Genomic DNA, 16641 nt, shown 5'->3' with positions numbered 1-16641 from the left:
CTTATAACACAGCCGCGTCCAAATGATCTGAGGGCGCAGGCGGGTATAGATATATACACTAGATGTCGCTTGGCTGCGGTTTCGTTCCAATGAACTGCAGTAGCGAAGGCGACATCTAGTGTATATATCTATACCCGCCTGCGCCCTCAGATCATTTGGACGCGGCTGTGTTATAAGAGGTAAAAACGATATAAATACTGTTCGTTTTCTCACACAAACCGCTCGTTTCGTGTCTTAGGCCATCAATGTGTACCTACGATGGGGAATTGTTTAATTTGGACGATGGGGAATTGTTTTAATTTCGACTCTGTGCATGCTCTTTGAGACAGTATCCATATACCTGCATTATATGACTGACAGACAAGAACGGTTTGACCTAAAAATATCAAAATTGAAACTACTGCGGAAAAAAAGACACCTACATCTTGGATGCCCTTCAGGTAAGCTAAAACATAACAAAATTTTATTTCAAAGTGAACTATCCCTTTAAATAAAGGATAGCATGAACATTAAACATGAAGCAGCAACAGAAAGCATCTGGTGGTCAAAAAAATACTATGAGGCAAACTTTTCAGTGAAAATTTGCCGATTTGATTGGAGTGGCAAGATAGTTACCTTTCCATTGTAGAGGATGACAGGACAGACAAATCTCCCTCTACAACGAGCCATCTTACTACGGTTGACCAAATCCTGCAATTTACTGATCTGCACTGTACTCTCAAAGCTAAACAAAAATGAAGAAAAAGAAGAAAAAATTACAATACACTGGTGACAGACCAAAATATTGGCTGATATTCTACCATTCGATCAACCAAGAACTTTGCCCACTTGACCAATTAACAGAAGTAGTCATGAGAATAAAAATTCAATTTCAACATTTAAACATTATGCCAGATGCAAGATTCTGGTTCAGTGCTAACCTAATTTAGATCTAAATTAGCATTGTTTTGGATGTTCGGTAAGTTTCGTCTCAAACAGGCAATACGTCATAAAAGCCGACCAATCAGATTGTGAAGATAGTATCTCTTTGTCTTAAGGTTCGGTGAAGATTTCTTCGGACACTGCGACAGATAAGGCATTACATCATCCTCTGTGTTGCCTTCTTTAAAAACATTAATTTAAAAAGTAACAAATAATAATTAAATCCAAAACGAAAACATATTTAATATACTCTACTTCCCTGCAATGATGAAAACCTGCAGCGTAATTAAAAATAGTTAAAATGTCTTAAAAATACTTTCGTAAGGAAACGATTATTTTACACTCCACGTAGGGTTTTGCACTGTCTACTATTAATTGTTTTATTTGTTTTGATGCATTTATCATCTATTCTGTAATGTGATGTGATCCTTAACAAGTCCCAGTCAGGTCCCCACTGTCCTTTTAAGTAAAAGGGCAAAAAGCTAATAATCAAAACAAAAAAAGATTTAGATATATCTATCATCTATAAACACAAAAGTGTGATTTACATTAAAAATTAAATTACAGCATAAAAAAAATAAACAATGAATTTTAATTTCTGAAATTCTTAACCATTTGTTAAAGCAGAAATTAGCTACTTCGTTGTAAGAAAAGTAATGTGTTGTCACATAATATGGCATTGATACAAAAACAAGCATTAGAAGTAGTGTTGACAAACTGTGCATGTCAGTTTTCTGGTTATAGAACTTAAGGCCCGTACACACCGGGACGAATATCGGCGCGCGTTATTCGCCAGCGTTTTTCAACGCGTTTTTTGTGTTCACACCCAAGCGATTTTCGCTGACGATGAGCCGAGTGAACATGCAAATTCATTCCCTGACATTAGATGGCGCTTAATACCACTCCATAACAGTTCTCTTTTATCAAGATTTTTGTAGTCGCTGTCGCGTTTGTCATAGTTCTTTATGTTCCGACACCAACGAGACCAGCAGCTCTACAATCATCTTGCCTTGCATCTTCCTCGTCTAATTTCTTCCCGGCAGTGTTTAGATGCTACTTGGCATATATCTTCTTCGCCGTTACGTATGTGTGCTCGGCAAGATCGTTTTGTGTTTGAGCGCCCCCAAGTTGTGTTTTACTGTAACTTCAGAAGCTCCAGACACGTGAGCAAAAGCGCCAATCTCATTGGTCGGATAGTTTTTGACGCAGCGCGTCAAACCAAAAAAACGAACCCGAGGAGTTTTTTAAAAAATGACGCTTTTACGCGTGCCGTTTTTCGCGTCGGTATGCACACTCACATTGGCGCCCTTTGTTTAGTTACGAGGCGTTAAATGTCGGCGAATATCGCGCGCGAAATTCGTCCCGGTGTGAACAGGCCTTTAGTCAGGGTAGACGCCACATTGAATTTCATGTGGATGAAAACAAGGCAGTGAGAGAAAGACTTAAGGCCCGTACACACCGGGACGAATATTGGCGCGCGTTATTCGCCAGCGTTTTTCAACGCGTTTTTTGTGTTCACACCCAAGCGATTTTCGCTGACGATGAGCCGAGTGAACATGCAAATTCATTCCCTGACATTAGATGGCGCTTAATACCACTCCATAACAGTTCTCTTTGATCAAGATTTTTGTAGTCGCTGTCGCGTTTGTCATAGTTCTTTATGTTCCGACACCAACGAGACCAGCAGCTCTACAATCATCTTGCCTTGCATCTTCCTCGTCTTGTTTCTTCCCGGCAGTGTTTAGACGCTACTCGGCATATATCTTCTTCGCCGTTACGTATGTGTGCTCGGCAAGACCGTTTTGTGTTTGAGCGCCCCCAAGTTGTGTTTTACTGTAACTTCAGAAGCTCCAGACACGTGAGCAAAAGCGCCAATCTCATTGGTCAGATAGTTTTTGACGCAGCGCGTCAAACCAAAAAAACGAACCCGAGGCGTTTTTGAAAAAATGACGCTTTTACGCGTGGCGTTTTTCGCGTCGGTGTGCACACTCACATTGGCGCCCTTTGTTTAGTCACGAGGCGTTAAACGTCGGCGAATATCGCACGCGAAATTCGTCCCGGTGTGAACAGGCCTTTAGTCTTTACCATGGTATGCGCTGTATACATTTATAGATTATACATTTTTCAAAACTCACAACTTTCAAACAGAGTTTTTGGCTACTGAAAAGTCTTTTGGAAAGATGTTTCGTTTTGGAAAGATCAGTTTGTTGTTAAAAACAGTACAACCCATTGAACACACCTACTTCTATCCCTCACAGCCATGTTTTCATTCCTGTCGAAAAGTAAATATAACACTACCCTGACTAATGCCTGGTTCAGATTACACGATTTTTTTGTCTGTTACGATAGTCACTGTGTCAGATTACACGATTTTGACTCCTAAAAATCTTGTCATGTCGTGGACAAGAAACATGTCAGACTACACGTTGCTTTCCGACCAGTCATCGCGAGCCGTCTCACACGCTCACTCACTCGCACATACACTCACTCACTCGCGCACACACACACACACACACACACACACACACACACACACTCGCACTCTCTCTCGCGCACACACACACACACACACACACACACACACACACACACACACACACTCGCACTCTCTCTCTCTCTCTCACACACACACACACACACACACACACACACACACACACAGTCACACACTCACTCACTCACTCACTCACTCACTCGCGAACACAGACTCTCACTCACTCGCGCGCCGTCGTCGTAGAGGACCGTTAAAAAATTAAACATGCTAGTCTTTCTGTCGTGATGTCGTGAAGCATCGCAGACGCGACGTAGGTTGTCGCCCACTATGACACACTATACGAGATGAAACGATCGAATCTTGCGTCCCGACGCCCGTTGTCGTTTGCGAATCCCCACGACACCCTACGTCAAACGGATCGTGCCAAAATCGGGCTAAAATCGTGTAGTCTGAACCAGGCATAAGGTCTATGATCGATGTTTAAGACCTCACACAACTGTCAACAATGATAAATTACATTTCTATTGAAATACCATACTGAAATTATTACATTAAATATTAAGGAATTGTATCTATTACTGATGAATGTAAGGTGTGTGCATTATTTTTCTAATAATTCAACGGCCTGAAGTCAATTATATACTGATCCAATATACTGTTAACGTTTATGTTCACTTAAAGACATAACCAACTATGTTTACTAGGATACTCGCAAATACACTTTTTTTACACAATTTTATGTGAATTCATCAGTAATACCACTCCATAACAGTTCTCTTTTATCAAGATTTTTGTAGTCGCTGTCGCGTTTGTCATAGTTCTTTATGTTCCGACACCAACGAGACCAGCAGCTCTACATTCATCTTGCCTTGCATCTTCCTCGTCTAATTTCTTCCCGGCAGTGTTTAGATGCTACTTGGCATATATCTTCTTCGCCGTTACGTATGTGTGCTCGGCAAGATCGTTTTGTGTTTGAGCGCCCCCAAGTTGTGTTTTACTGTAACTTCAGAAGCTCCAGACACGTGAGCAAAAGCGCCAATCTCATTGGTCGGATAGTTTTTGACGCAGCGCGTCAAACCAAAAAAACGAACCCGAGGAGTTTTTTAAAAAATGACGCTTTTACGCGTGCCGTTTTTCGCGTCGGTATGCACACTCACATTGGCGCCCTTTGTTTAGTTACGAGGCGTTAAATGTCGGCGAATATCGCGCGCGAAATTCGTCCCGGTGTGAACAGGCCTTTAGTCAGGGTAGACGCCACATTGAATTTCATGTGGATGAAAACAAGGCAGTGAGAGAAAGACTTAAGGCCCGTACACACCGGGACGAATATTGGCGCGCGTTATTCGCCAGCGTTTTTCAACGCGTTTTTTGTGTTCACACCCAAGCGATTTTCGCTGACGATGAGCCGAGTGAACATGCAAATTCATTCCCTGACATTAGATGGCGCTTAATACCACTCCATAACAGTTCTCTTTGATCAAGATTTTTGTAGTCGCTGTCGCGTTTGTCATAGTTCTTTATGTTCCGACACCAACGAGACCAGCAGCTCTACAATCATCTTGCCTTGCATCTTCCTCGTCTTGTTTCTTCCCGGCAGTGTTTAGACGCTACTCGGCATATATCTTCTTCGCCGTTACGTATGTGTGCTCGGCAAGACCGTTTTGTGTTTGAGCGCCCCCAAGTTGTGTTTTACTGTAACTTCAGAAGCTCCAGACACGTGAGCAAAAGCGCCAATCTCATTGGTCAGATAGTTTTTGACGCAGCGCGTCAAACCAAAAAAACGAACCCGAGGCGTTTTTGAAAAAATGACGCATTTACGCGTGGCGTTTTTCGCGTCGGTGTGCACACTCACATTGGCGCCCTTTGTTTAGTCACGAGGCGTTAAACGTCGGCGAATATCGCACGCGAAATTCGTCCCGGTGTGAACAGGCCTTTAGTCTTTACCATGGTATGCGCTGTATACATTTATAGATTATACATTTTTCAAAACTCACAACTTTCAAACAGAGTTTTTGGCTACTGAAAAGTCTTTTGGAAAGATGTTTCGTTTTGGAAAGATCAGTTTGTTGTTAAAAACAGTACAACCCATTGAACACACCTACTTCTATCCCTCACAGCCATGTTTTCATTCCTGTCGAAAAGTAAATATAACACTACCCTGACTAATGCCTGGTTCAGATTACACGATTTTTTTGTCTGTTACGATAGTCACTGTGTCAGATTACACGATTTTGACTCCTAAAAATCTTGTCATGTCGTGGACAAGAAACATGTCAGACTACACGTTGCTTTCCGACCAGTCATCGCGAGCCGTCTCACACGCTCACTCACTCGCACATACACTCACTCACTCGCGCACACACACACACACACACACACACACACACACACACACACACACTCGCACTCTCTCTCGCGCACACACACACACACACACACACACACACACACACACACACACACACACACACACACTCGCACTCTCTCTCTCTCTCTCACACACACACACACACACACACACACACACACAGTCACACACTCACTCACTCACTCACTCACTCACTCACTCACTCGCGAACACAGACTCTCACTCACTCGCGCGCCGTCGTCGTAGAGGACCGTTAAAAAATTAAACATGCTAGTCTTTCTGTCGTGATGTCGTGAAGCATCGCAGACGCGACGTAGGTTGTCGCCCACTATGACACACTATACGAGATGAAACGATCGAATCTTGCGTCCCGACGCCCGTTGTCGTTTGCGAATCCCCACGACACCCTACGTCAAACGGATCGTGCCAAAATCGGGCTAAAATCGTGTAGTCTGAACCAGGCATAAGGTCTATGATCGATGTTTAAGACCTCACACAACTGTCAACAATGATAAATTACATTTCTATTGAAATACCATACTGAAATTATTACATTAAATATTAAGGAATTGTATCTAAAACAAACCATTAAAATTGACATTTTCATATTTTTCATTTCATATTTGACATGCATAGTGAAACCACAGCACACACACCATTTAGATGAAAACATGACTCATTGATGTAATCAGTCAGCTATTTTATTCCATTAGTTACTCCTGCTCGGAGGATATGGATATAATGGCATATTAAGCCAATAAGTGGTATTTTACTGCCCCCTGCTGTTTAAAATAGTCATTTTGTCATATTGTTCTATAATTTATATTTAGACTTTATAAAATCCCTATTTTAACATTTACAATTACATTTACTCAAAATCCATCTGTTAAAGTATTAGTATTGACAGTTTGATCACATCATATATTTCAAGTATCTGTATCTACAACATAATAATGTGTGTGTGTAGTCTTAGGTTTCTGAATAAATTCTGAATAATCTGATTAATAGCTTACAAAGACTTTGTGAAATGTTTATAGACCATTGAAATATATTTTCATAATGACATATCCCAATAGCATTGTCTTTGTGTGTGTGTGTGTGTGTGTGTGTGTGTGTGTGTGTGTGTGTGTGTGTGTGTGTGTGTGTGTGTGTAAACATGCATTATGGAGTTAAAATGGAAAAACTGGTTTGCTTTAGTACAGAAAAATGGTGAAAATCATGAAGCTTAAAGTGAAAGTGAGCCAATAAGTGGTCTTCTACTGCCCTCTGCTGGCCATTCTACTTATTAATGAAGTCTACTCACATATGCTTTTGCATTCATTATACACTAAAAATCACTTATGTAAGGAATAATTGACGACAGGCCGTTGAATTATTAGAAAAATAATGCACACCCGAGGTGGTAATGCGGTCACGACGCGAAGCGGAGTGGCCGTTCACCTCGGGTGTGCATTATTTTTCTAATAATTCAACGGCCTGAAGTCAATTATATACTGATCCAATATACTGTTAACGTTTATGTTCACTTAAAGACATAACCAACTATGTTTACTAGGATACTCGCAAATACACTTTTTTTACACAATTTTATGTGAATTCATCAGTTCAAGCACAAGGCGGCAGGAAAGAATCCAATGCAGTATTCAAAGTAAACTTCTTGTCTGTAAATGTCCTGTAATAATGTAGGGAACCACTCATTTGGAGTGAGTGTCCCTTTATGTCAATCCAAATGACGCATGTGTGCTGAGTAATTGATCAGCAATCCCCCGTGAGTTACATTTATGCATTTGGCAGATGCTTTTATCCAAAGCGACTTGCATTGTATTTCAAGGTACACATTTACATTCTTATCAGTTCTTGCTTTCCCTGGGTATCGAACCCATGACCTTGACGTTGCAAACACCAACACTCTACTGTTTGAGCTACAGTTAACATTAGTAGCCTAAAATGTGCCTCGTTTAACATTTGCTATTGACATAGGCCTATAAGACCAAACTACAAACTTTCCAGCGATGTCTGTGAAAAAGAGATGTGCTTGACAAACTTGTGAATATGCTCCTAGTTTCGCTTATCAGCTCACACACAGCATCTATTTAGGCATAAATATTTGCTATTTGTTTTACATTCTATTAGTTCAATACTTCATAACATCCTTCTCTGATATATCTATTCTGCTCTCTGTTTGCTCTGTTATTGGTGTTTCTTTGTCACAAGCACTGTAATGCACACGCTGCATGGTATCAGTTGTTGGTATCAGAGCATTTTAGAGTACGAGTACACGAGCGCAGTATTGAGCAGTATTGGGCAGCAATATCGATACTGGTTTCGGTATCGGTGCATCCCTATATAAAATGCTGCTTGCTGAAATTCACTTTTCCCCAATATTACTACTATTACTATTATGTCTACTGTGTGTCTTCAGTAGACTAACAGAGATGGTGATGTTATTACCTCTCTTTATTATTGTCTGAAGATTCATATTCCAGAAACACAATCTTCCGTGGGTAGTGACCACACACCTCCCCATTGGTGTTGTGGATGATGCTATACTTGTAGTCCCGGTCAAACAGCTCCAGATAGCGCTTCTCTATTCTTTCTATCTGAAAATACATATAAAATACATTAAGCTTTTAAAGGCTTTTTATAAGAAGCAGCAAGTTCAAACACTCTAATTTTAGTAAGAAAATAAAAACTAAAGTATTTTACTTTTTTGAATGCTGGAATTTAATCATAAGTCAGCAGCAAAAAATAATTGGTAAATAACATGAGTCCTCTTATATACAGTGAGGAAAATAAGTATTTGAACACCCTGCTATTTTGCAAGTTCTCCCACTTAGAAATCATGGAGGGGTCTGAAATTGTCATCGTAGGTGCATGTCCACTGTGAGAGACATAATCAAAAAAAAAAAAAAATCCAGAAATCACAATGTATGATTTTTTAACTATTTATTTGTATGATACAGCTGCAAATAAGTATTTGAACACCTGAGAAAATCAATGTTAATATTTGGTACAGTAGCCTTTGTTTGCAATTACAGAGGTCAAACGTTTCCTGTAGTTTTTCACCAGGTTTGCACACACTGCAGGAGGGATTTTGGCCCACTCCTCCACATAGATCTTCTCTAGATCAGTCAGGTTTCTGGGCGGTCGCTGAGAAACATGGAGTTTGAGCTCCCTCCAAAGATTCTCTATTGGGTTTAGGTCTGGAGACTGGCTAGGCCACGCCAGAACCTTGATATGCTTCTTACAGAGCCACTCCTTGGTTATCCTGGCTGTGTGCTTCGGGTCATTGTCATGTTGGAAGACCCAGCCTCGACCCATCTTCAATGCTCTAACTGAGGGAAGGAGGTTGTTCCCCAAAATCTCGCAATACTTGGCCCCGGTCATCCTCTCCTTAATATAGTGCAGTCGCCCTGTCCCATGTGCAGAAAAACACCCCCAAAGCATGATGCTACCACCCCCATGCTTCACAGTAGGGATGGTGTTCTTGGATGGTACTCATAATTCTTCTTCCTCCAAACACGTTTAGTGGAATTATGACCAAAAAGTTCTATTTTGGTCTCATCTGACCACATGACTTTCTCCCATGACTCCTCTGGATCATCCAAACGGTCATTGGAAAACTTAAGACGGACCTTGACGTGCTTGTTTAAGCAGGGGAACCTTCCGTGCCATGCATGATTTCAAACCATGACGTCTTAGTGTATTACCAACAGTAACCTTGGAAAAAAAATCATATATTGTGATTTCTGGATTTTTTTTTTTAAGATTATGTCTCTCACAGTGGACATGCACCTACGATGACAATTTCAGACCCCTCCATGATTTCCAAGTGGAAGAACTTGCAAAGTAGCAGGGTGTTCAAATACTTATTTTCCTCACTGTACTTGTGTTTGTATTGTATATTTGCATTTCCTTAAATTGTGACTTCTTCTCATCACTCATTTGCAAGGATGTTACACCATTGTAAAGCGTTCACACTGATTTTGGCCTGTAGGGCCATATGAGTGTCCGTGTGAGTGCAAATTCATTTCAGAGAGCCGAGGTTCCGTTAATTTATTGCTTGGCTTCTGAACTGTATGTAGCCTGAACCTATTAACTAAACTTAAACTGAAGTGATGCTTTAACAGTTCTGGGTCAAACAGGGTAACTCTGATGTCAATTATGAAATGCTGATGCTATGAGAATACTTTCAATAAGACAAGCTGACTATGTTACAATGGAATATTTAATTGTGGGTACAAAGTGGACCAATTAAAGTTGTTGTGGTCCATGTAGACAACATATAATATTTTTTTTGAAGAGGAGCACGTCAGGCAACAGAGAAACATAATTTAGTCTTTAGGGTTGTGGATTAGTTTTAACTACTGTGAGATATTTGGTACTAGTGGGTTATAATGACACATCTGAACACCAGCATCCTCTCTTCATCACATCCAAATTTTGCTCCCCAAAAAAATTTGCAAAAAATGTAGAAACGAACTTGAAGAAAAACATGTATAAGGTTTTTTTTTTTTCTCTGCTTTAAGGGTGATTATGGAAAAAAAAAACTGACTCATGAAACCAGTTTCCCTTTGGAAGTTCCTTACAGTCACATGAGCTGCCAACCTAGATAATATTTACGGTCCTGATTATTATACATGATTACTATTAGTAATAACGTGTAATTTATGTTGTGACATTTTCTAAATCATTCATTTTATTTATTTATGTATTTGTTTATTAAGTTGCTTATATTTCATTTGAAATGTGTATAAAAGTTTTTTAAAATCAAATTAAACCAACATGAATACATGGATTACATTTATAAGAATGTGGGAAGTGTTTTTCTTTATCAAGTCAGTGACCCATTTAATAGCTGCTGTGCATTATGGGAAAGAACTGATTGATGTTTGACGTGTTCGGTCTTACCCACGGGGTGACCTCCTTCGCTCTGAACTGGCTCTTAGAGAACTCATCGATCAGATCGGTTATCTCCTCGCTCCTGCTAGCCATCATCGAGCACGCGCCGTCACCCGCCTTCTGCTCGATTCGAACCCGCCCTTCCTTAAATAGCGCAGCTCCCTGGGGCCGAGAAGATCCTCCAGGCCATCCCTTCAGGACAAGCTTCTTCCTCACTGCCCGCTTTAAGGCGCCGGGGCCGGAGCCGGAGCCGGGGACGCGTCCTGAGTTCAGGGTCCTGGCGAGATTATCCCCCTCCACAGCACTGGTGATCAAAATAGCCCGTTTCCAACGGTACTATAAGACACGAGAAATACTTTAAGAATTCTTACCGCGATTATTTCTCCAATCGGCAAAAATAAAAGTATTGTCCGTTTATAATGAAACCCCCGCTTTGGTTTGTCTTTTATTTTTAGAGCTCACATTAGAACACTGCATCGCACAAAGTAATCTCAACACCGGTCACTAAAACAATCACAGGAAATCCGCGCGACATGTCTTCAACTTAATTTTGATATGGAGACAAATCATTCATTGTTGTTTACAACGCCAAAACTTTCGGATGTTTTAAAAGCATACAAAAAACGGTTTTGTAATATTGCATTGAAATCTATCCGTCTTTGGATATAGCCAAGGAACTTTAACCAGGGCCAGTAGTAAACAGGAAACTGACGTGATCATGTGATCAATACTTCCTGAAATGTGACGTCAAGCGTCGCTGAGCTATCTATGGTCATTTTAGACAAGATCGTTTTGCTCTTGTTTTTATCCAAATGTTTAAATAAGTATTAGATTCAATAATCGATGTAAATCAATCTAGATTCGTGAGAAACAGTTATATATTTAATAATATTTCATTTATTTTCAATCATATTGATTATTCTGACCTTATTAGAATAAATTATTTGATCCTTTTTTTTTACAGTCTATGGTTTTTGCTCACCCTCAAAAATTGACAATTTTAACATGCTATACAAAAATAACTGTGGGGACATCAGAGACTTATTTTACATCTTTTGAAAAGGGCATTATACCACCCCTTTAAGGGAGGGTATATCGATTCTAGCAGAGAATTTATTGTGATATCTTTGTGCATCATGATATATTTGTGCATCAATTACATCTACTGTTGTAAGAAACGTAATTGTTATATTATTGCCATTGTTCCAGTATTTATTGCAAATATTTAAAATTTGTTTGAGTACGTGTTTGACATATGACATAATGTTGAACTTTTATAGAACATAATATTTAACTTTTCTTAATATAAATATAAAATAAACAGATTATTATTATTATATATCATGGATCGCGGTTATGGAGGACGAAATCTGCAAAAACAATAAACATGCAAATATATATATATATATATATATATATATATATATATATCCACAAAATTCTACATAGATAAATATATAAATAAATGTGCAAATAAATACATAAATCCACATATTCCTGCATAAATAAATAAATAAATGTGTGAGGACATAAATAATAAACTGATAAAATGAATGTTGGGGTAAATTAAAAAAAAATGTTAAAGGAAATGCTAAACTGAAAGTTGTCTTTTTCTTTCAAACAGATTATTCATTTTTCTCCATTGAATGCATAGACAGTGTATAAACGACACAGCGACCCAATAGGTTTCAACGGAGAAAGGTGAAGTCAATTAGAAGCTCTCACTTCCTGATGGTCGAGCCTACTGCGCTAGCCTGGTAATACCAAACTCTGCTACTTCGCTTTGCTTCGTAGACAGAAGGTGTTTCTCAATGTCAAGGATACTTCCTTGGCAGGACTGGTCCTTCCAAGTCACTTCCTTCAGAGGCTAGGCGAGGCTCTTCTTTAGCATTCGGAGAACACGTAAATGGAACAGGCTAGCAAGTGCACGTCAGTTCGTCATTACGTCAGTGAAAATGAAAAACAGAGCGTTGCTATGGACGCAGTTCTGTTCACTCAGGCAATATAATCGTTTTTAAATCAATAAACTCCTTTTTAATCATATTGATTATTTGACTGTCAAGTGTGTTTAAACAGTGCGGGTCAATTTGACCCATAACATAATGGATGTAATTATTTTTTTAAACAAATGTTTGGTAACGTAAATATATTTACATTTGAAAGCATATTGACCCGTTATCCTCGACATTGGAACAGTCCTTCGACGGATGTCGATGACGTAGCATCCTCGAAATTCTAGGCATTTCTCAATGTTAAGGAAGGATCCTCGTAAGCCAGAATTTCGAGGATGCTACGTCATCGACATCCGTCGAAGGACTGTTTCAATGTTGAGGATCCTCGGAATTTCCACAAAGGACTGAGTCCTTCGTTCGAAAAATATCCCATATACAGGAAAGGATGCATATGTGTAGCCTTCGCGCTCTCAAATCACCCACAATGCGCACAGCTTTGCTATCTTGTTCAAAAAATTCTAAATGTTGGACGTTAACGGAGTCGGAGCGTTACCGGGTCAGTATGCTTTCAAATGTAAATATATTTACGTTACCAAACATTTGTTTAAAAAAATAATTACATCCATTATGTTATGGGTCAAATTGACCCGCACTGTTTAAACACACTTGACAGTCAAATAATCAATATGATTAAAAAGGAGTTTATTGATTTAAAAACGATTATATTGCCTGAGTGAACAGAACTGCGTCCATAGCAATGCTCTGTTTTTCATTTTCACTGACGTAATGACGCACTGACGTGCACTTGCTAGCCTGTTCCATTTACGTGTTCTCCGAATGCTAAAGAGGAGCCTCGCCTAGCCTCTGAAGGAAGTGACTTGGAAGGACCAGTCCTGCCAAGGAAGTATCCTTGACATTGAGAAACACCTTCTGGCTTCCGAGGATCCTTCCTTGACATAGAGAAACGCCTACTAGTGTCTGGAATGGCATAATAGAGAAGTGTTTTCTCTCTCGCGGGGGTCGCTTGTCTGAAGTTTAAAATCATTGGTTACCCGTAAGCCAATCACTTAACGTTTGGTTATGGCATGTGTTATGCGCATGCTCAGCCGCATCTAACTTCCACTGTAAACACATGTATGATGCGAAAACAAAAACCATTGAGCAAAATACCGGAGTGAACATGGCTGTGAACGACTTTTGCAGATTATGTGAAGTAAATCTACGCATCCACGGTACAATCAGCGTCTACGTCACGGCTCTCAGCCCGCCCTCTGTTCGTTGATTGGCCCGGCTGTTTTCAGGCCGGAGGAAAACGGAAAGCTATGATGCTGTCTCAGACTGAGTACAGAAGTGAAATGAAATTGAGCTGAAGTACGAAGTCTGACGTAGTCAGGCTAGTACTGCGCAGACTCAAACTGAGCTTGACGACGTAGATGTGACATGAGCAACCCGTCTGTCTTCTAGTAGCTGTGCCAAGAGAAATCTGAATCATTCCCTTCCGAAACTTGCAGAGATGGAGATCGTGAGTAGGAGCTGTCCATGAGCTAGGAGCAGGAGAAACTTTTGCTAAGTATTTTGATTAATTATTTTGTCATTTTGCCTCCACATCCCCCCGATTGCACGCAAGCTTCTCCTCCTGTCCATACGGTAATTTCTCTACTGTGCGACAGAGTCGCGTGGTTATGACGCAATTGTTAGCCTATTTTTTACAAAAACTGCATCTACGGGGCCATAACGTAAGATACAAGGTAATGGAGCCTTTTATACATTTTCATGTTTCTTTAGAAATAAATAATGGACAAATGGAGTCTTTAAACGCCTCAGATGTATAGTTATTCGCTGTCAAAGTGACGCCAAAATGAATGGGAGTCAATGGAATGCTAACAGCAGGTGATGGTCCGCTAATCAATGGCAGCGCCCGGGGAAGCTTCAATATTTTATGAAACCCTGCCCCCCTGATTGAATGTAGCTACGTATTTATTTTTCCTTGGCGCAACATGCAAATGAGAAGGTGTCAATCAAACATCAGAAGGCGATCTCTATGCCACCATTGGCTGACACTGTTGAAAATAGATTTAGCATATACTGTATTTAGCAAAATATTCCTCTCTGTAGATCATTTTTCTAGCTATGGTCATTAAATGGTTTTCCTTAGGTAAATGTTGCGTTACGTGACATAGCCTATAGTTTGTTTGCACTTGACTGTAGCGTGAAATGCAGATGGAGGGCAGGAAGCGATTTTCTACATAGGAAGTACTAGCACAAACTCAAAATAAACCAGGTAGGACTCATTTATGGCATTACCACCAGAAAATGTGTAGTAGTATTTAATTATAGGCGTAGTGCAATATTGAGTGATATTGTATATTGTCTAAAGAAAAGAAACAATATCAAGGTTATCTTTCTTTGGCTTTCAGGTTTTACCAATTGTAATAAGAAAAATTAAAATAAAATTTTAGTATGCCCTATAAATCTGTTTTTTTAATGAACAGATTCAAATCTAATCTTAAATGTGGTTTTATCCGCACTCTACAGACCAGTAATCTGCAGCTAACAGAGCAATTCACATTCTTTTTTTCTGCTTAGTAAAGCACATTCCACAAACATTTGTAGTTCCACATTTACTAGAGACATAACACCAAATATAGAACATAATTAACAAGACAAATGTGTTAATCCACAAGAAACTGTGCAACGTAAACTGACTGTCATAAAACTGGCAGTCATTGGCCACTGACTTCATTGCCATTATATAATAGGCTGAGGTGCCTCACGTGATTTAAGTAAGCCTGTATGCTTTTTTTTTTTTTTTTTTTTTTTTTTTTTTTTTTTTATGGTAAGAGCTACAGACCTTCTCATCTCACAAAAATAAGAAAATCTCTGATATTACTACTCGGGAGTTTCTAGTAACAGCGTTCAGCCAAAGAAAGCCACTTGAAGGCAAAGCCTGCAACCTTAGAATAAAAAAGCATAATGCCTGCTAACGCTGCGGTACACATGTAAAGAGACCAGGGGCTGTTTTTTAAAGGGGTGGTATAATGCCCTTTTCACAAGATGTAAAATAAGTCTTCGATGTCCCCAGAGTGTGTATGTGAAGTTTTATCTCAAAATACCCCACAGATATTTTTATATAGCATGTTAAAATTGTCAATTTTTGAGGGTGAGCAAAAACGCACAGTTTTGTGTCTGTTCCTTTAAATGCAAATGAGCTGCTGCTCCCAGCACAGAGGGCGGAGCTTCAACAGCTTGCACTAGCACAGACATGCACTGAAAATTTCAAAAACTTTTAGCCTTTTATGTTCAAACCGGATTCAGATAATGGAGACGAGACTCAAGAAGAAGTGACAACATGTAGAATGCAACAGGACGTTTCTGAATGGTTAGTTGATGAATTTATGTAGCTTATGTGTAGTTATCTTCTAGTCATTGATTAGCATATTCTGTCTTGATAATCTATAAATCGTGTTGAGGGGGCGGGGTTTATGTAAATTTTAGGATTGGTGATGTCACTAACCCTGGAGGAATGTCGTGTAGTCCTTAAAAAGTGATTTCTTTAAAGTCCAACTGAAATCAAAATTGACCCTATTTACTTTGTTAGCGCATATTACTAGTCTTGTGGTGAACAATTAATCCGTGCAAGTTAAAACACAGAAAAAAATTGTTTGCCGTCGTAATCTTTAATCAAAGTCTGAAAAGTTACTTCCGGTCTGGAATGGCGTCCCTTCTCTGATGACGTAGGTTTGAGGACTTGGGTTGGGAAACGCTTAACCACTCCCCTCAAACCGTTAGTCTGTAATGAGCGAGAGATGGAGAGGAGGAGCGCTAGAGTAAAACCCTGCCCTCTGTTCAATATTCCGTTTCACTGGGAAATACGTCACAGCACTGGAGAAAAGTCGTTTGCAACTTCCGGTTCACGCGGACTTTAAAAGCAAATATCTCCCTTTGCTTTGAACTTTGAGCATTGTAACTTTGCAGATGTTGTTTAAACTCAAACAGCAACATTA

At 39.7% G+C, this 16641-nt stretch overlaps 1 protein-coding gene across 1 annotated transcript in view; it reads right to left on the bottom strand.

Moving 5' to 3' along the window:
* mtmr14 (myotubularin related protein 14) overlaps positions 1 to 11253 on the bottom strand; it is a 33323-nt gene extending 22070 nt beyond the window's left edge. The window contains exons 1-4 of the mRNA XM_081381372.1: positions 11148 to 11253; positions 10695 to 11021; positions 8235 to 8383; positions 616 to 724 (exon numbers count right to left, since the gene is read on the bottom strand). Coding sequence (XP_081237498.1) covers positions 616 to 724; positions 8235 to 8383; positions 10695 to 11021; positions 11148 to 11162 — 600 coding nt within the window. The 5' untranslated portion in view covers positions 11163 to 11253. The remainder of the gene's footprint in view (positions 1 to 615; positions 725 to 8234; positions 8384 to 10694; positions 11022 to 11147) is intronic.
* Between the last annotated feature and the right edge of the window lie 5388 nt (positions 11254 to 16641).

Source organism: Scardinius erythrophthalmus (assembly GCF_964197995.2).
Source record: "Scardinius erythrophthalmus genome assembly, chromosome: 12".
In the NCBI taxonomy this organism is placed as follows: domain Eukaryota; kingdom Metazoa; phylum Chordata; class Actinopteri; order Cypriniformes; family Leuciscidae; genus Scardinius; species Scardinius erythrophthalmus.
This window is presented reverse-complemented; position numbering and strand designations above follow the sequence as displayed.